Source organism: Podarcis muralis, chromosome 5 (assembly GCF_964188315.1).
Source record: "Podarcis muralis chromosome 5, rPodMur119.hap1.1, whole genome shotgun sequence".
NCBI classification, from domain to species: domain Eukaryota; kingdom Metazoa; phylum Chordata; class Lepidosauria; order Squamata; family Lacertidae; genus Podarcis; species Podarcis muralis.
Window position 1 is genome coordinate 39,068,793 of NC_135659.1, and position 20,313 is coordinate 39,089,105.

At 38.4% G+C, this 20,313-nt stretch overlaps 1 protein-coding gene across 15 annotated transcripts in view; it reads right to left on the reverse strand.

Annotated features, from left to right (window-relative positions):
• The window catches only part of LRRC7 (leucine rich repeat containing 7), a 169,136-nt gene that overhangs the window by 53,304 nt on the left and 95,519 nt on the right, over positions 1–20,313 (reverse strand). For 13 of the 15 annotated variants that reach the window (XR_003707175.2, XM_028733098.2, XM_028733111.2 and 10 more), the window contains 4 exons: positions 8,132–8,195; positions 7,406–7,480; positions 5,459–5,603; positions 4,153–4,225 (listed from right to left, as the gene is read on the reverse strand). Coding sequence is in view for 14 of the 15 variants with exons in the window: in XM_028733098.2 (XP_028588931.2) it covers positions 4,153–4,225; positions 5,459–5,603; positions 7,406–7,480; positions 8,132–8,195 (357 nt within the window). In the remaining variant the exon portion in view is untranslated. Of the gene's footprint in view, positions 1–4,152; positions 4,226–5,458; positions 5,604–7,405; positions 7,481–8,131; positions 8,196–16,912; positions 17,056–20,313 lie in introns of those variants that run through there. The other 2 variants (XM_028733107.2, XM_028733110.2) reach the window with 2 other exon arrangements.

A 20,313-nucleotide genomic window follows, 5' to 3' on the forward strand; every position in this document is an offset into this window, starting at 1 on the left:
GTTGCAATTGTGTAAGTAAAGTGAGCATAAGTTGAGGCCCACTGCACTTGGAGTATTATTCCATAAATACACTGATACCAATCACTGTCTTTACATATCATCTGAGTCAGGAGAGGTTGTGCAGTTGTTGGACCGATGTCTGGAAGCAGTAATGGGTTGGATGACAGCCAAAACTGAAGCTGAATCCTGACAAGATAGAGATCCTGTTGACAGGAGATTCTTGTGTTCAAGAACTGGATAGATGGCATATTCTGGAGGGAGCTGCACTCCTTCTGATGGCATCTGGCGGTGCCCTTGGATTCATGTGTCTTGGAACACCTCTTAGTAGCACCAGTTTGCTTGCCAGCTACAGTCATTCTTAGACGGTGATAGCCTGGCAGCAGGCTCCTGCAGTCTGGTAACTCCAAGTTAGATTACTCTAATATACTCTATGTGGGGCTCTGCCCTTGAAAATGGTTCAGAGGTTGTAGTAGGGGAAGACCACCATGGCAAGATTATTGAGTGGTTCAGCCAGTTTAGTTCATATAACACCAGTTCTGAAGAGTTTGTACAGTCTGCCAATATGCTACTGTGCTTATTTCAAGGTTTTAATGTTGACTTATAATGATCTGAGAATTTTAGGGTTAAGTTACCTGAAGGAGCACCTCATCCTATATTATCCTGCCTGCTGGCGATGCTATACTCACTATTCCATCACCAAGTGGGGTTCATACACCTGAGACTTGTGAAAAGACCTGTGGAAAGTTGTGGAATTCCCTCCACCTTGAATTTAGGTTGGTGTCTACACTGGTTGGATTTCAGCACCAAGTTAAAACTTACCTCTTTATCCAGATTTTTAATGATGTGGGGTACTCAGCCACTGATACTTGGAGAGAGCAGTTATAATATTTATGAATTGTATACTGTTCTCAATTTTTTTATTGATGTTGTTTTTAATAATTGATGTGTCCCACCCTTGTGGTCACTTGATTTGATGCAGGGTAAGATAGACATGAAAATAAATAAATAAGTTTCCATAATCCTACAAAATAATTCTGCAATAATTCTGTGAATTTAACTGCTAAAACAGCCTGATAAGTGGCACTCTCTATTGAAAGCTTGACTGAATTAAAAAGAAACTGTTTCAATAAATCCTGAACTACCATGATGTTATGGTTATGTAGCAGGTATAAAACTGGCTACCAACTACCCAGGACAGGAGGGAAGGGGGTACACACTGACTTCTCATTAACAGAAGTATTATATTTTACAAATGACCAAGATCAAAGCTTTCCCCCATAAATTTATTGGCAACAGTAAAATAGCAAGTGCCCAATACAGCCTTCAGTTATTTACTTCGACATTCTTCAGACGAACAAATCTAAAAGCAGCTGCTCCACAACCCACAGCCCATCTGGTTCCCCACACATCTCCCCTGCAACTAGCTACTAGACCACACTAGCCTGGAGGACTGAAGTGTGTCATCCTCTTGAGAACTGCACAGTGATTCATGAAGTGGGTTGGAAAGAGAACAGCTGAAAGCTTTGTTAGGCTTTTCATTATATGCTTGCGGCTGCCAGGCTGTAATTTAAGCCAGAGGAAGTGATCATTTCTAAAGGCAGCATTCAGACAACTTGGCCCAGATCCACTTTAGGCTTGCGCTGACAGAAGATGTAGACATAGGTGACTGTGCTTTAGTAGACCACCTGGCAAAATGATCACGCTGCACCTTCAGTGATGCTACAGCCAGACAAGAAACGTTATCATTTATTGCAATTCCCTTTCAGCTGCCACCAGTCCCTAGATTGGCAATACAGAATATATGGAAGAAGGGGAATGTTGCGTTTCAAACGTATCCACACTAACCAAATGCTGAATTCAATCCCTGGCACCTTCAGTTCAAGGATCTCAGGTAGCAGGATTGAGAAAGACTGCTGTGAAAGCCATCAACAATCAGAGTAGACAATACTGGGATAGATGGACCAATGGTATAACTCAGTATAAAGCAACTTTATATGTGCTTCTGTGTAAATGAAGAAACATGTATTGCTCAGAGCAAAGGCATTCAGGATTGAAGCAAAGTGCTATCACAAAACCATTCATTACGTAAGCATTAAGGGAGCAATCTAATATCGTGTCTGTGGATGCAACAGCATTCACTTTCTCCTTCAGCCGCTGCACCTGCCCCTCCCGCACCCAGAACTGCGGGGCTAAAGGGGAGGAAAATCCTATTTGCACAGCTGAATAGGTCTCTCAAATATGAAAAATGTTATAAGGACTTAGGATGATGTAATAACCTCTCAATTGCAAAATGAGAATGAAACAAATTGGTCATTGTAAATTGACAAATTATGAGATGTAAATGATAATTGCTATATTCATGCCAGCCATGGTCATCAAGATTCTAAAATTATATGGATCTCATCTGAAATATTCAGTATAAAGGCAAAAATATACAAGCATCATTTCAAAATGTTAAGAAGCTTTAGGTCTAGTTAAGATACTTTGAAGATGAGCACATTTGCAAGGAAGGAAACACAGCATGTCCTACTAATGATCAAGTGCATTATATTTATTGACAAGTATCAATAAATATAGATAATAAAAGAGAGAGAAGGAAAAAAGCCTATTAGATCCCATTATACATGATTTCTGTATAATTTCAATTTAAAAAACTGATCCAACTTTATAATTAAGGAGCAGAGTTAAGGTTTAAGAGTGCTACAGTGATTCCTTCCCTATGCTGCAATGGAACTAGATCAAGAAAGTAACAGTTTATTTACCAGAACATGTAGCTGCTGTTATGCCCTTGTCTGTTTATTTCTCACTACACAAGGCAATGAAGCTGTAAGGAGTAGGCTGTTAAGTTATCCCCCACATGTCCCACAAAAAGCAGGCATTGTATTTGGAAAGCATTTCAAAATTTTGTATAACAGAAAAGAACACCATGAACATAGCACAGCTCAAGTTAAGCACTTGTAATTCTCATCGATCTTAACAGAAGAGATTTAAGCATGTGCTCAGTTCTTCAAACGAAATCAATGATACTTAAAGAAAAACAGGTTGCTTATCTTAAACTGTAGCTCCTTGAGTAGTCATTTGTGCAGGCACACACATGGAGTTCTGTACCTGTGCGAAGTCTGAAACCTTCTGATAAACATTTTGGCAGGAAATCTGCCCAAAGCACATGTTCAAGGGGTGTAGTTCTTACATTCCCTCTCAGATACTAACGGATGGCAGTTATATAAGGAAACACTTGAGTGACAACAGGTGTGAAAAAGGGTGGGTTGTTTGAGTGAACATATGACCACATGAACTAAAGTTGCAGGCAAACAACCTGCTTTTCTTTGGGGTCTTTGTGCCGTTTCACACATGGTAGAATAGCAAACTAATTTACCCCAAGGTGGGGCAAGTACTGACTAGTAATTGCTGAGCTCAACACAGCCCATCAAAAAGAGGTACCTGCCCAAGCTTAAATATCCATAGCATCATGCCTGACAAACAATTATGCCTGCAAAAGAACCTGGATATACTCTTTGAAAGGCCGTGGCTCTTGTAAAAGCAGATGTGGACTCCCATTGGTACTGGGGAGCTATGCCAGTCCATAGCATAATTAAAGTTTACAGAAAACAACATGAGAGGCCCTGAGTCAACATAGGTAGAGTCCTTCTAGAGCCCTCGGAACAAGTGGGAAAGAAAAGGATCACGTTGAAACACAGCTGTCCTATCAGTGTAGAAGGCTAAGTCATGATGGATGTGCAGGATGTGGAAAGATCATTCTGAGATGTTCAGATAAAACTCAGGCAAGACAACATCCTGGTATAAGCTAAAATTTATTTCCTCAGTGCCCCCAGCTTTTATGACTCACCAGCTGTGAGGGCACATGTACAGCCAATGTGCTACCAGTTGGCGAGGCACCCCCCCATGGGAGGCCACTGATTGGCCCATTTGAGATGCAGCAGCCAGTGGGAACTCAAGCCAGATGTCCAGGTTGCCAGAGGGAACTCCCTTAACGGCCACCTAGACATATGGCGGCCAAGCATGAGAGACCGCAACAGGCGCCCACCCAGGAAGAGTTAAGCGTCCATTTCCTCCTTAGACAGAAAATACACATTTGTCTTGAAAACAATCTTATTGCTAAATACATCAAATCTATAAACTTCCACCACTTACTTTCCAATGGCATTGGGGAGAATTGTGAGTTGATTGTCATCTACTTTTAGAGTTGTAAGCCTTTTCAAGAGCCCTGAAAGAGAAAGATAGAGAGAGAGAGAGAGAAACAGAGAGAGAGATGCGTTAGATATTGAAAACAGATTTTCCCCCTATAATTATTTTTTTACTGTGAAGTACACCCCTTTTTCAACTCTCAATACTAGTGGTCATAGTGCCTATTCTGAGGCCAGTTTCAGCAGAAGTAACAAAATAAATGGAATAATGAATAGTATTTTTGAAATAAAGGATTCCCGGTCAGTTCAAAAGAATCCTCTTCCAGAGGTGGCTACGCAGTTGTTTCAAACACATTTTCTCATGTGATCCCTAAATTTGCAAACACAGTATCTTCTAATTGCAAAAACCACAGGGTTGAATTTAACTAAGTTCTACTCTTCGTAGACCTATTGCATCGGTAGCTAAGGCTCCATCAGGAACATGGATTTTATTGGTGCCATGGAACTTTTTCTTCTCTCCTCCCCACAAAGCCCCCTAAATCTATTCTGGGAGGTTCTAACCCCTCCAGACTAGATTTGGTGATGGTGCAGGATAGGGGGGAGAGGGGGAATTCTTATTGTGCTAGCATGAATCCTTGCACTGGCTTTTCCTCGTGCAACAATTTAGTTGAATATGAACCACTGAAATTAATATGCCCAAGTCAGCCATGTTCGTTAATTTCAGTGGGTCTACTCTGAGTAGAACTAGCACTTGATACAAGTCATGCAGTTTAACAGTGGATTGCTATTTTGTATTTTTGCACATGAAGTTTCACACTCGTGCCCGAGGACATGAATTTTAGGTAATGTGAGAAAAGCCATTCCAGAGTATTTCTTCACAGCAGGAAGCTAAATTACAGACACACCTCCCTAACACATGTATTATAGTTAAAAATAAACCTGTGGACAGATTCTAGCATTAAAAAATAATTGCACCTCATATTCAAAGATGAGTTTCTACACATAAAACTGTGGTGCAAGGCAATGTGACCAGGAACACTTTTCTGTATTATGAAGTAAAACTTCAAAACGTTATACCTGTATTCTTCATATAATGCTTAACTCTTAACATAAAAACAGCATGTTATTTTAGAGATAAAGTTGCTAATAATAATTACAGGATAATGAATGATAGGGGAGGCAGATAAATCTTAATCTTGATTCAGAAGAAATGGACCCTTGAATCCAAACCAGCATCTATTAACAAAAACCCATTTTCTTAGCAACAACCTCTAACACATAACCACACATTTAGCCAACATTTCTTTCTTTACCTATAGAATCTGGCAGTTGTTGTAGCATGTTGGATGACAACAGTAGATCTTCCAGGGCTTCACATCCTGATATGTCCATATCTATACTTTCTATCCTATTTTTTGACATATCCAAGTACACCAGCTGCTTTAACCTTCCTATAGGCTTGATGACATCACATAAGAATAGGTTGTTGGTTAGATTTACATTTCGTAGCAAGCACCAATGGTTAACAGCAATAATATTTAGAAATAAAAGTTAACAGAAAGGTAATGGTGATTACAGAAGCAAAAGTGATCTGGTCTGATCTGATGTTTCATTGGTCAAGTACGCTAGAAAAACCACTGTTCTGAACTTGTATCTGAAGATACTGCAACAATGATCACTACTTAAATGGTGAGGTTTGATTCTTCCCAATGACTCACACAAGATAGGATCCTAACAGAGCAATTTTTGGTATAAGTGCATCCACAGAGCCTGTGGCACAGATTGTTGCAAGGAATTGGAAGGCCTACACATACCTCCCATATTTCAATTCACCCTACTACCTTTGCTTAACCAATAAATGTGAGTTCAGAGCAGTGAGCTAACAAACCAAAAGGGGTGTCTAGACACGGAAGATACACAAAGACCCCTCATGCCCATTATTTCTCAACCCCATAACTCCAGATTGGATTATTGCAATGTGCTCTACATAGAGCTGCCCTTAAAGGCAACTCAGATACTTGTCTCACCTATTTCACAGACTTTAGGCGGCTCTCAAAATATCAGTGAAAATCAGTAGTGCTATTTATAAAGATACATCTGAATAGTTCTTAAATGTAAGAATATTTCAGTGTCTTAATGCAGAAAATAAGGATGTTGCATATGGATCCTTTACTAAATTGCACCATTCCTGCACGTGATCCTTTCATGAATTTCAGTTGTTGGATTGGAATTACCTGAGCACTACACAACAGATGGTAAGCGCTGTCGACTCTGACACTGCTAATCATCAAACAGATATGAATATGTGAAACAGAATCCAACACTTACTTTGGATATGTATAAATACATTTAAAGGGTTTGAAAAAGTTCTACAAGCACTAAATCACATTGCCAATTGAACTAGAGTGCTCTTATATTGAGCTGAAGTAGCAATGTTGTTACCCAAAGGCATTTTTGTAGCATATACTGTAGTATTTAAATTGAAAATGGACTTCTACATGCTATAGGCTAGGCAAAAGCTATACAGAAAACACTACCCTCTGTTCAAGTCACAGCACAGAAATTTGCCTTAAGATGATTTACTCTGTGTGCTTGAACTAGAATTCTTATATTAAAATTCTCTTAAAATCATTGAGTTGGAGCCTAAGAACACTGATCAGAGTTCCATTCACAGATTATAGCTTCCCTACTTCCTTCTTCCCGCTTCAGCTTACAAAAAAGGGGCCCCTCCAGAACAGCACTGGATATGTTCGGGAGGGGGCTGAAGCTCGAGGGGAGAATTGACATAAGCAGAAGTGCCTTTCTTCTGGGGTTAGGTGCTGCTGGATTCACACTACAGATCTAGTTGTCCAGAAATAGCAGCAATGAGAGTCAGATTAGCAGATGCTTTGTTAGCTAGACATCCTTCAGTAGTGAAATGCATGAGGCACGCTACAGAAATATTTTTAAAAAATTGTTCATATATAAGCAGCAATACGGCTCTCTGAGAGAGCCTTATGCTACTTAGATCAATTGAAAACCCATCACCTGTTAAAGCAATAACATCTTTCAAATATGTTTCAATATAACAGAAATATATACATAGCCAAAATTTTGCAGAGTTGTGTAGTGTCAGAACAAATCAATTTAAGTTTATTATTTACACATTACTATGCAACATTATGTTAGTATCCTTGTCCAAAAACATGTTCAGTGTTGCATCTCCCTATATTAACAAGAAATGAAACTAAACAACACATGAATGTATACAATATCCATACCCCAGGCAGTGTTTGAAGTGAATTACTGTCCATCCATAATTCCTTTAGATTTTGAACCTGTTCCAGAACCTCAGGCTGTAAAAAAGTATATTTTATAAATATAACATTTATGCAAACCAAATGATATTTTAATTATTTCCAAGTGATTACCTTTTGCAAACAAAATCAGAATAGAACTATAGTTCTTTAATCTGATTACTTCATCATTTTCTTTAAGGTTGTACTTATAAGTGATTATTATGTTAAATATTACAAGTCACATTTCTGAGTGTGGTTTGGTCTAAATCCATCTACCAGGATGGATCAACTAACACTGAGAAGAAGCAGCACAGAGAAGCAATGGTCGATTTAGTATTTCAGAAACTCTGAACTGTCAGGTATTAGGAGTTAAGGCTTTTATTCTCACAGCTTCTGTGATGCTGCTGGTTTCTGAAGCAAGATCCTACATATCGATCAACCCTTCCCCATAAAGTCACACAATCCAGAGTATCATTATTATTATCCCTGTCTGTGGACATAAAATATTTCATCATTAATTCCTTTTATTACCAATGCAAAGCAGGATCCTATGCAGCTTTTACATGTATGGAAAGCAAAATAGTAGAGTTACTCGTTTCTGCATGCAGCACAATTCTCATAGTGGGAACTGAGGAAAAGTGCATTGATATACTGAATGTTACTGAACATACATGTTTTGTTATGCTTTTTAAAACAGGTTTTTCTTACCAACTCAGAAAATTCATTATTGCCTAGGTCAAGCCTCTCTAGCTGTGTCAGTTTGTGCATTGACCTGTAAAAAACAAAAGATAATACAGTAATGTTACAATTTTACTGCAATTATACTATACACAGTGGCAAAGGTTGCATGTGCTGTTACATTAAATTTTAGAGGTAGACAGCGCATATTGGATAGAATAAAGGACATATTAGACAGGACAACAAACATTTTTGTCACATTGTTTATAATTAATGAAGGAATTCATTTTTATTTCAATATATGAACAGCAACGTCTACAATAAACTATGATAAATGAATCTCCCTAAAGCTGATTTTAATCAGTTTTAATATTCTTATTATTTAATTATTTGTACCCCACCCATGTGACTGTTCCAGCCGCTTTGGCGGCTTCCAACAGATATAAGAACACAATGAAACATCAAACATTAAAAACTTATAGAGGGCTGTCTTCAGAGGTCTTCTAAAAATTGTATAACTATCAACTTACTTACATAACGTAAGCAAGAAATCTCCATAGTTAGGAGCCTGATTAGCATTCCAAGGCATACAGGATGGTCCCAGTTTATTTAAATGGAAGATTCAGTTCTGAAGATGGAAAGCCCCTGTGGGTAGGAGGATTCATATGCACAATCTAGCTCCAGCACTTACAAGGAAATGCTGGATCAGAGTGCATGTTGCAAAACATCTGCAAATGGAATAAGTTTCTCAAATGAACAGTATATTAGCTTTTATTTAAGAGTCCTATAAAGGCCATGTTCTATTACTACTTGGTGGAAATCCTAAGAGTGGAGAAGGATGTTGTACTCAGGCTCTCTTTGCAGGTTTCTCATCTTATTGGCCTACGTGAAAATAGGGTGCTGGACTAGATGGGCCTTTGGTCTGATCCAGCATGGCATTCTTATAAAAAGAATTCTGCCAAGTGAAAGTTATCTTTGTCACCACCCTTCAGTGGCCTGGCACTGTGTGATTTGGAGTAAAGAGGCGGGAAGGCACAATTTCACATATTGCTTTGACCCAGCCAGTCAACCAACTGTCAGGTAACATGAAAAACAACAACAACAAATCAGACATTACAAAAACATTCCTTCCAGTAGCACCTTAAAGACCAACTAAGTTAGTTCTTGGTATACACTGTATCTGAAGAAGTGTGCATGCACACGAAAGCTCATACCAAGAACTAACTTAGTTGGTCTTTAAGGTGCTACTGGAAGGAATTTTTTTGTTTTGACTATGGCAGACCAACACGGCTACCTATCTGTAAATCAGACATTAGGCATTCATTAAAGGTAACAATGATAAGCCAATTAAACCCAAGTACCTAGCATTAAACTACCCAAAGTTTATAAGCAATGTAATGCACACTACACAGACAATAAAAACATAAAAACAGAAAGCTGGTAGCAAGTTTCATATGGGTGCTGTGAAAAAAGTGCATGTGTGAGTGATAACAATCCCACAACAAAAGCTTGTCTGTAAGCAACCATCTAAAAATTTACTAATTGGGTTTGACTGGGTAATCTCAGTTTGTTTATATTTCTTATTAACCAAGCATTGTAGATGTATGCCTCCCTTAAAGGAATAAGCTACACCTTATAAAATACATTTTCACAGGATTAGCTTTTCTGTTCTTCTTCTTTTTGGAACATTGCATTTATGGGTTGCCCCCAAATTTAGTTTCATCCTTAATGAGTTGAAAAATCTATTGTAAGCTATGATATCACGTTGATACTCAACTTAGTCATTAAATTTTGAAAACATATTTTGCAAATTATTCAGTATTTATAAATAGTACAGAGATGAGACACAAACAATGTTGCAGCGTTAATACTTCCCCCTTTGTGAATACTAAAAATAAATCATGAAGGAATTTGTAAGCCATACTGTCTTTTGTTTAGTAGTAGTTTCATCATTAACAACGGATACTAATGAACGGACAATGACTGGCTTGAGGGGGGGAAAACATTTTTGAGTTTCAAGGGTACTGTTTTTTATATAAGACTGATACATTTAATGAATCCAGTTCTGCTTGTCCAAGTACATTTCCAGAGTAATGTATAATGTGCCCATACATGTAAATAACAAACAGAAAACAAAAATACCATATGCCTCTTGGGTACCTTCTTCAAAAAGGAAACTGATGCTGTAAAAAAGAGTCTTGAACTTTCCATTGTTCAAGAGACAGCACAGAACAATATTTTTTATTTCTTTGAAAGCTTAGAAAAATAAATAAAGTTCCGCTCCTTAAACGTTAAGTTCCTTCTCTGAGGCAATTACCACAGCTAAAAACAGACCAACAAGATTCTTATGGCTAGCCTTAACTAAGCATGAGGGGCAGGCATGTGACAAGCAAACTGTCAGTCAAATTTCTCCAAGTATCTTGTCAGCTTCCTTTATTATAACCTACAGAATGAATAAAACCTGAAATAAGATGCTTCATTATTAACAATTTTGGATTTGTGCCTGCAATATATCAACTGAAATTTGTTATACGAGTGCTATTTCTCTTTCTACTTCTGCCATTTCGTTTCATTATTTTGAAAGCCTTGTGTGCTGCTGTCAAGTTGAGACTTAAATTCAATGGTAGCATGGCTTGAGCTAGGCATTTCTTTGCCTTAAATAATTAATCTGGGGTTTATACTCCATTTGTCATTTATAATTGCAAAATGGTTTGGTAACTGCTGTCCCTCGGCTTACAACCTTTTGAACCTTCTAACCATTTTTATGTTATAGAAATTCAGGAACACTATGGAACAGCCTTACATAAGGCATGCATCTAAGTAATAACTACCACTATACTAATGCAACCAAATGCTGGCCTTGCTCTTTGAAATGGGATATAGAATCAGTGCCATAGAAGAGGCAGTAATGAGCATGCATATGTATGGATTCAGGGATCTCAAGACTTCATGGGAAGATGATCACGATTGCACAGGTGTAGGGATAGTTCACAGCACTGGCCATCTACTCATTCTATGACAGCTGGCTTCTGCTGGAGGCAGAAAGCAACGTGGAAGTTGCTGAAAGTAAGTAAGTTTCTATCATACTTATGTGTGTAGAAGAAATAACATACTGTTGAATGGTGAGATGTTGGCAGCAGTAGTGATGACAAAGTGTGAAAATAACAAGAAAACAGTGCCCAACCTGGTGATATTCTAGTAAATCATGCAGAGAGGGAGCTTCAGCCCAAGAAAAGAAAAGAGGCAGTAAGGGAACACCTAGCTACTTTAAATGAATTCAAAGCTTCGAGGTCTGATGAAATATATCTGACGATACTAAAGGAACTTGCAGATGTAATATCAGAGCCTCTGTCTATAATCTTTGAGAATTCTTTGAGAATAGGTGAGGTCCCTGGGGACGGGAGGCAGGCAAATGTGGTCCCCAACTTTAAAAAGGGGGAAACCCAGGCAACTACCAACTAGTCAGCTTGACACTGATGCAAGGAAAAGTGTACACTCAAAAAAGGATGCTGTGATTACTAAGAACTAGCACATCTTTCTCAAAAACAAGTCATACCAGCCTAATCTTATTTCCATTTTTGAAAGAGTTTCAAGATCAGTGGATCAGGGAGATGTAATGTATCTTGATTTCAACCCAAGAAGAATAATCCCACATCAGATAGAGAAGGATATTAGGAGGCAAAGAGTTTGTTAAAAATTGACATTAACACACAAGCACACACACACAGCCAGGAGGTACTCAGAAAGTTTGCTTATCTGTAACTGTAGTTCTTCAATGAGTGATCTGTGCAGAGACATATAGGTTTTGTGCCTGTGCAGACTTGTTTTTCAGATTTCTTGAACTTGGTTAGTGTTTTGGCAGGCTGCTTACCCCAGAGTGTGCACACTCAAAAGGGCATGGCCCCCACTTTCCTGCTCAATTCCTAATGGGCTGCGCGCAGTGGCTATACAAAAAAAGTGAGCAAGAGCAGGCTATATGAATAGCAAACTAACTTACCAAAGGCTGGAGAGCTGCCTAGAAAGCTTTGGGTTCAGCACAGCCCTTCCAGAGGAGCATCCATTCTGGATCAAACATCAAGTCTGTAGTACCAGATGAACATAGAAAGCTGATGTAGTAACCCTTTGAGATGAAGCAATAGTAACCAGGAAAGGCAGCTTAAATATTAAGTGCCATAATCAAAAGTAGTAAGAAGCTCAAAGCAAATGGGTTAGCCCTGAGTTGAAGCAAAATAACTGAAAAACTGAATTTGGACTGCAAGCTTTTCAGTACTATGGTCAGCCATAGATGAAAACATAAGAATATTCTTTCTCGTCCATGCTAAAGATAAGAATGTATATTGATGGAAAGTGCTCTGATGAATTCAGGCCAGTGCATTAATACCAAACAGGAATTCCCCGCATTTACACAGAGTTCCAAGATGTCAAGAAGACTCAGCATTGTGGCAAGATAGTTGGCCAATTGGTCTGAAGTTGGAGTGGTCAACCTTGCTCCACCTTCCATGTAACAGCCCTTCAACTATTTTAAGATGGCTATCATATCTCTCAGAATTCTCTTATCCATGGGCTAAACATACCCAGCTCCCTCAACTGCTCCTCAGAAGGCTTGGTTTCCAGACCCTTCATCTTCTTAATCACCCTCCTCTGCACACGTTTCAGGGGATGCAATGGATCAATGAATGCATGGAGGGAATGTCAAATGAATGTACCTACCTCTTGAAATTTCAGACAGAGATTCCCCAGCTCCCCTAAGAACATTTAGCACAATCTTTGATGTCTGGGTACTTGTTCCACTGCTGCCATTTAGATGAGTATCAATACCTCTAAAGGAGGAGAGGTGGGGATAAAGTGAAAGACTCTGTCTTGAGGAAGAAAGTCAAACACTAGCAGCCACTGGCCAGTAATGAGGGAAGACCACACAACAACAAAAAACACCCTTAGCTACTTGCTAAACACTGGCAAAATGATGAAGAGAAAAATGATGAAGAGAAAGTCAAAGCTGATATCTGGAAGAGTCTGATGTTTTATGTTACTTGAATAACTTCCCAACTGAAAAGCTTTTCTTCACAGAGTACAAAGAGGTCTGCTGGGAAGCCTCTGTAGCTAGGGAGGTAGGATGACCGGAAGAGGCCCTGTGCCAAAGCAAACCTTGACCAAAGCAAAACTTGTATACTGTTGTGTTGTGAAATCCATATCACAAGCTGTCTTGCAGAGTTTTTGTCCTCTATCCAAGGCATCAACTGCCTTTTCCAAAAAAAGGCCTAAGCCATGGTAAGTTTTGAACCACAGTTCTAGCATCCTATGTCAGTCCAGAGAAGTGCACCTAAGCATGTCCATGGATGCGCTTGTCAATGTTTCTGACATACAGTCAGGAGTATGGATTTGCTGTTTGCTTCCTGTTACAAAACTTGAGACGTGTTCACCTCCATTGTTTGGAAGATAACCAGAAAAGGAGGATGCCTTGTCCCACAAAAAATGTTGATATTGAGATATGCACACCATGTAGCTGGCACTGCACAATGACAGTGCCACTATGGAACACAATTTACTGTCTATGATAGCCTGTGTCCTATTCTCCATTATCTGTATGTGCAGTATGAGATGCAATATGTAAGTTTCACCAATGACCAAGTAAGGCGAAGGATGCTTGAAGAGGAATTCTCAATCCTTTTCTTAGACCTGATAAAGCAGAGCTGGGGAACCTTCTTCAGCCCACTTTATGGGACAACTTTGCAGGAAAAGCCAGCTTTAGAGCCATTCAGCAAAAATGTTGAGAGCGATGCCACAAGACGTATGAGTAAACCAAACCAAATTTAAACACACAATGTAAAAAGAGAATAAATACAAAATAAAATCACAAGAAGAGAAGAAAGAATAAGTGGCAATCATCTATTTATTTTGCCATGTGAGGATGAAGAAATAGCCAGGAGAAATCTTTTCATTATGTTTCAGCTGTACCTGTAGAAAAGAAAATGACTGGGAAGGCAGGAGCCACATACCCTTGAGAATGCGCACCAAAGAGTGGCGTGGGTGATGGCATGTCTAGTTCTAGATTTTTAAAAAATGATGTATTTGGGAGTGCAGATCCCATATATTTGTGACTGCACAGATACTAAGAGAAACTTATAATTATAATAAATTTAAAAGGAGGTCACAGAGAAAGCAGATTGCTTCCCACAATTCAATGATTGGAACACATGCCCCCCCCCCCCCGGGAATATCACACATATGAAAGAGTGATCCATTGTTAGAAACTTACTGGTTTTCCAAAACACAATAATCACAACAGAATTCAATAAAAATACAACAGAGTCTGCAACAGAATATTTTTGGACTCCTTATATATGCATTATATATTAATCTTGAGCTACTTAAGTCAGTAGATCCTATGTACTCATTAGTATAACATGGCACAAGCATCAAAATATCCATATGGAAAAATAAACATATTACAAAGTTATATACTAGGCATTCTTTAAATTAGTGAAAATAGTCTCACTTTAATGGTACACTACAAATGACATATTTGATTTGCAGTTTGATCCAACACCAGAATAAAGTGATATCAAAATTATTATTTTATGCAATAGAACAATTGCTAAAGGTAAAACCGACAAGGAGCTTCTTCACATTTCACCTTGAAGCTCATCAGTTTCATCTCCCACGTGATGGCCACTAAACAAATTACACAACATCAGACATTGGTTTGCCAATTAGTTTCTACTTGACAAGGGGAGGAATTCAATGTAGCACTATGGCAATCATCCCATCAGCTCAAGCTTTTCAACTTGCTGGATTGAACAATCTCCTCTTTTCCCCTGTGTGCTGTTCTGGGGTTCTCCTGGCCTCCCTTCTCCAGCAAATTTCAATGAAAGGCTGTGCAATAGGGAGGAAGCCCCAGTGTGCTAGCAGGCACCCTTATACTTGCTTTTACTAGAGAGACTTGTTAGCTGAATCCTGCCCAGGAAATTGCAGAGAATCTTGGCTCTCTGGTTTAGTGCACCTGAATGATGCAGATATTTTAAGCATCCATTTGCTGTGTTCACACTTTATCATTTTAGTACGTACATTTAATTCTCAGGTATAACCATTCTCTGGAGAGGCACCTCAAATCACAATGGCCTATTTAGCCAGAGGCAAGGACTGTATATTCCAAGAATATATTGCAGTTAGTGTCTATCTGGGGGGAAATGTCATAAAACTGAAGTCCCTTCTTGAGAGCAGCCTCTTGCTACTTTCTCTCTGGTAATGGACTGGAAGCATAGTTGAAGAAAATATGTCATATCCCATTTCTGATATGCTTCCCAACATACAGAGGCAATTGTGCAGGGATGCAGGAGGGCGGAAAAGGTCCCTTAGAAGACATCTGAAATGCTGTTCATATTTCAGTTTTGACTAGTACCATTTAGTTATTGTGCAGGTAGTTCAAACCTGATTTAGTTTGTCATTTCTATTTGTGAATTTTTTTAACATGGGTCCACTTGCTACTGGGAATTCTACACTTTTTAAAAATAAAAGTTGTTCATATCATTTGACCTATAACCAGCTTACAGTTCTCTATGTTAATGACATGCACCCACTGCAATAGCTATATGAACTCCATTCCTGTCTTTAAATATAAAAACTGCTACACTTTATATTCACATACACATCTAACATTCTCAATATTGCAACTCACACTTCAAATGGTGCCAATGAATGTGTACACCAATCAGTAAAAAAAACCAAAAACATACATGTGAACACATCTACAGATGCACATAACTAATGAATCATATCTCTGTTGCAATACTATATATAAATTTCTATCAAGATATTATGACTAATACAAACTAAAAAATAGAGCCTATTTAAAATTTTATAAACATAGTGCAGTTTCTGTACAGAAGATCATTCAAACATAAGAACATAAATCAACAATGTACCTAAATCATAAGTTACTTTAGAGATATAGGAAAACATCTAAAAGTCACTCCTGTGTTGGAAAACAACAACATCAAAAGGACTTATCCCTCTGTCTCTGCACAAATCAGAGCTATTTTAGACAGTCTAGAATAGTGTTGAGAATAAACTTGAGTGACTTTGGCTTCTTTTCTCCATTTTCCATGTCTTACTGAAAGGAGATGCATATATTCCCTGAGGGAGATGTACCTTCTCCTGATTCAGAGGCACAATGCATTTCCCCACCAGCCCTATGGCAAACAGGATATGCATTTATGTTCCCTTCAAATAAGACTGGAAACATTTGATTAAACAGCGCAAATCACTCATGCTTCTTCCCCGGAGTGTCTGAAGTGTCCTTTCAGACACATGCCTGCGCCTGACTTGGAAGTAAGCATTAGCAGAAGACCTTCTGATATTCTGCCATTAATGATTGTTATTAATTGGCTATGAGAGAAAAAGTATTTTCAGAAGCAATTTTAAGTGACAGGACTAAAGGCTTTAATAGAAACTTAACATCTTACCTACAGTTTTCCTACATTTAAACTAACACAACTTTAAATTTGTTGGTTCTGTTAATGATTATACTACTATTATTTCAGTGGCTGCATCGGCTACATTACAAATTGGTAATATTGATCTTCAAAATGTATGGCTGTGAATTGATAAAATTCCTGGGAATTGGCCCAGTGTATGTCTAAGCAGAAGTCCAAGCATGGGCAGATTCTCTTCTCATGACCATGCAAAGAAAATGCGAATATACTAAAACACAGCAAACATTTGCATAAAGGTCAATATAGTAAAAGGCAGCCTTCATCAGCATGTAGTATCCCCAAACTGTTTTGGTTTCATAGTATAGTGTGGGAGAACTACCTCAACACAGTCTATTCGTGCTGATGCTCCTGATGCTGCCATTTCAGGTGCTCGAAAAGCTGTTGCCTTCACATCCTCTGCTGTTGGTGCCATTGTACTCTCCCAGGCGATGGGGCAAGGGGCACACTCTGGATCTTCAAATGCTAAGATGAGAAAAATCAATTTCAATGCCCAAAAGATGGAACTGCTGGAGTAGAAGAGGTGTCTAAAACTACCAAATGGCTTATGGCACTTAAGAGAGCACTAACTTATAACATTAGGAAATAATTTGAAATTAAATTTTCTGCACTTCTTACTTAATCAACTTAAAATTAATTTGGAGGGTGATGAAAATATATTTTGGTGTTTCCTGCTTGATTAAAGTCATTTAGGCCCAAGTTCAAGGGCAAAGAAAGGAGAAAAATAGTATTCCTTGCAGGGAAATGTTTTCTGAATACCTCAACTTAGTGAAAATGTTCTTCCAAATATTGCATAATATCATTCAGTCATGAAGGAAAGTAACCTAGAGCACTAAAGTAAAATCTTAGTTTTTAGCCCAGACCCTTATATATAATGTTTGATTTTGTGAATTCACCACTATGTGATTAACATGTGGCTAATCTTCCTTATGAATGAACCTTTACATGGTGAAATCTATTATCTAAACTGAAAGGGATGCCCAAGGAAAACTTAAATTCTTCCTAACGCTTTAAATATCAGATTTCATCATAAAGAAATATTAAGCAAATAAGTTCTAAATACAAACATTACAAGAACAGGGATTCTACTATTAGACAAGTCTAATGTGTGAAAACATGTTAGGCATATTTTCCTCCACTTGTCCCATCGCCTACAGGAAGTGTCTACATTTTATTTGAGACCCTTATCTTTTTCACTTGCCCACAATGAGTATCAATAGCATAGTAAACAGGTGAATATTCACTTGCATATTCTCATAGCCATACCATTTCATTCTGTCTATCACAGCACTATCCTATACAAGTCCACTTGGAAATACTATTGAGTTGGTATAGAGTTGACGTCCTCCTTAATTTTCACCCTTTTTTCTGAACTCATGCTCTATCTTTATTAATGCAGGTTTAGTTTTAATTAAACTCATACAGGAAACTATTTTGTATAACACATGTGAAACTCATTCTGTTTTGGTTTTGTTTTTTAAAAAATTACACATTGTCAAAAACACCTAACCAGTGATCATGACTTGAGCCTGTGTTTGGGGTAGTTGACCTGACAGAAGTCACACATATACTTGTTACATCCGAACAGATTTACAGTACTGTGCTGTACATCGGGCTGCCATTGCCCTCAAAGACTATTCAAAAACAGGATTCTGCCGCTAAAGCGCCCGACTCTTGCTAAATGTCAGGATCAGGTCACCCACTTGCAGTACCACCTGCGCAGGCCATCAGCCCATTTCTGAACACAATTCAAAATGCTGGTTCCCTTTAAAAGCCACAAGTGTATTGGACCAAATTACCCAAATAACTACTTTTCCCTATGCATGTCTGTTCACTCTCTGAAATAATATCTGTTCTTACAAATGGAAAAACCTAAATACAAAAAGATTAAATGACTGTAGCCAGGAAGTATGAATTTCAGGAGCAGAAACCAAGAATCCAGAATGAATGTCCTTCTCTATTAACATAATATTGTCATAATGGTGCATAAAGTAGAAGATGAGAGGAACATGCTACTGAAATAGAGACAAGGTGGTTTTCTTCATAATTGACTAAAGACAAAGCTAATATGACCTTAAAATTATTCTGAGAAAATGTCAAACACTGCAGTATAAAATTGCAATTACATAATTTCCGTAATATTATCCAAGTGATTCATCTATGCAAGTGCTAAACCTTCATGATTCCTTGAAGGGAACCTTGCCATCTGCATTGTCAAAGGTTTTACACTTCTTGCTTGTGGTTCTTTTTCTTTGTTTTTTGTAGTTAGGTGCCCTTCTCATTCAAATTTCAGTTTCTCCTTCCTATGCCAGGAAGAACTGCACTATGTTGGTGAAAAGCTGTCAGGAGATCCATTTCAGCAATGGGTGGGGCTGGACCAAAAAGTGGTTGGCATAGCAGATGTGACTCTTACTTTTGCAGGCTAGATCAACTGTGGGGGTTACCCCACTGCCAGCAGGGAAAACAAAAATGTTTTCTTTCTGTACCGCTTCAGTACATCCCCCCCCCCCACTGCCACCACACACACCACAGTTATTCTCACCTATCCTTCACTTTAACACACCCACCCCAAGAAACAAACAATATTCACCTTTCCATTGGTCATTTAAATCTGCTCATGGAAATAGGCAGAACGGAACACAACACTGTCACTTCTTCAGCTTGCCGACATTTGGATCCTTACCATTCAGATTATCTGCTTTAGACATACAGTGCTTCTTCTTTATAGCATCAGCAGAAAGGTGAGCAGAACACTTCCAAAGTGTTACCAAATATCACAGAAATACTGTTATGCTTTGGCTGCTGTTATAATGAGAGTCGTAAATAGAGGGCTTGAAGAAGGTCAGGTGGTGCCTAAATGAAGGCGTGTGAATACCAGGGAATGTACAGAGATCCTGGTAGCCTGTAGGTTCACCATCCCTTTCCTAAGTGTTAGATTAATGGTCCTACATTGCATTAATCATCAAAATCTCTTTTAGTGATGTCCAGTTTCTTGCAAACTCATTTTTAGTCACTTTAATGTGCACAAAGATAGTCAGTTCTCATTAAATGTTTAAGAAACTGGCTTTAATCTTACTAAAATTACTGAATTTAAAAAGAATCCTAAATTCAAGTAACCTGGCAAAAGTGGTATGTGCATTTGGCTACAGCACTCAGAGTTGCTACCTTTTTATTGCTACACTAGCAGCTGTAAATAACATCCAACAAAATAGATTTGCTATCGGCAAGGATTTCTGCTTGTGCAACAAACTTCCTCTCCCTCTCCTCTCTCTGAGCACTCTGACGTCCTCTTGAAATCTGCTCCAGATTTTGGAAGACATAGGGGTGCACAAGGAGAGGGAGAGAAGTTCCTTTGAATAGCCAAAAGTCCTTGCAGTAATGGATCTATTTACGTGGATAGCACCCAATAATCATAATAAATCATCAACAGGTAAACCTTTTCCCAACACACATTTAACTAGCAAGCAAGCTATGCCACTGGTTCCACATCCATACGACATAGGATTAATTACAATATATCATAATTTTTTCATTCTTTTTGTTCACACTGCTTATTAATATATTGGCAACAACATATTGATGGTAAAATGCCAGAGTACAAAATCTTCTGCAAGAGTATTAAATCCCAATACTGATTTTTATTTCAACAGGAAATATCAAGGTCATCATTCTGGACAGAAATATTTGCAGTTTCCACTGTGCAAGATCATGCAGAATAAAGAA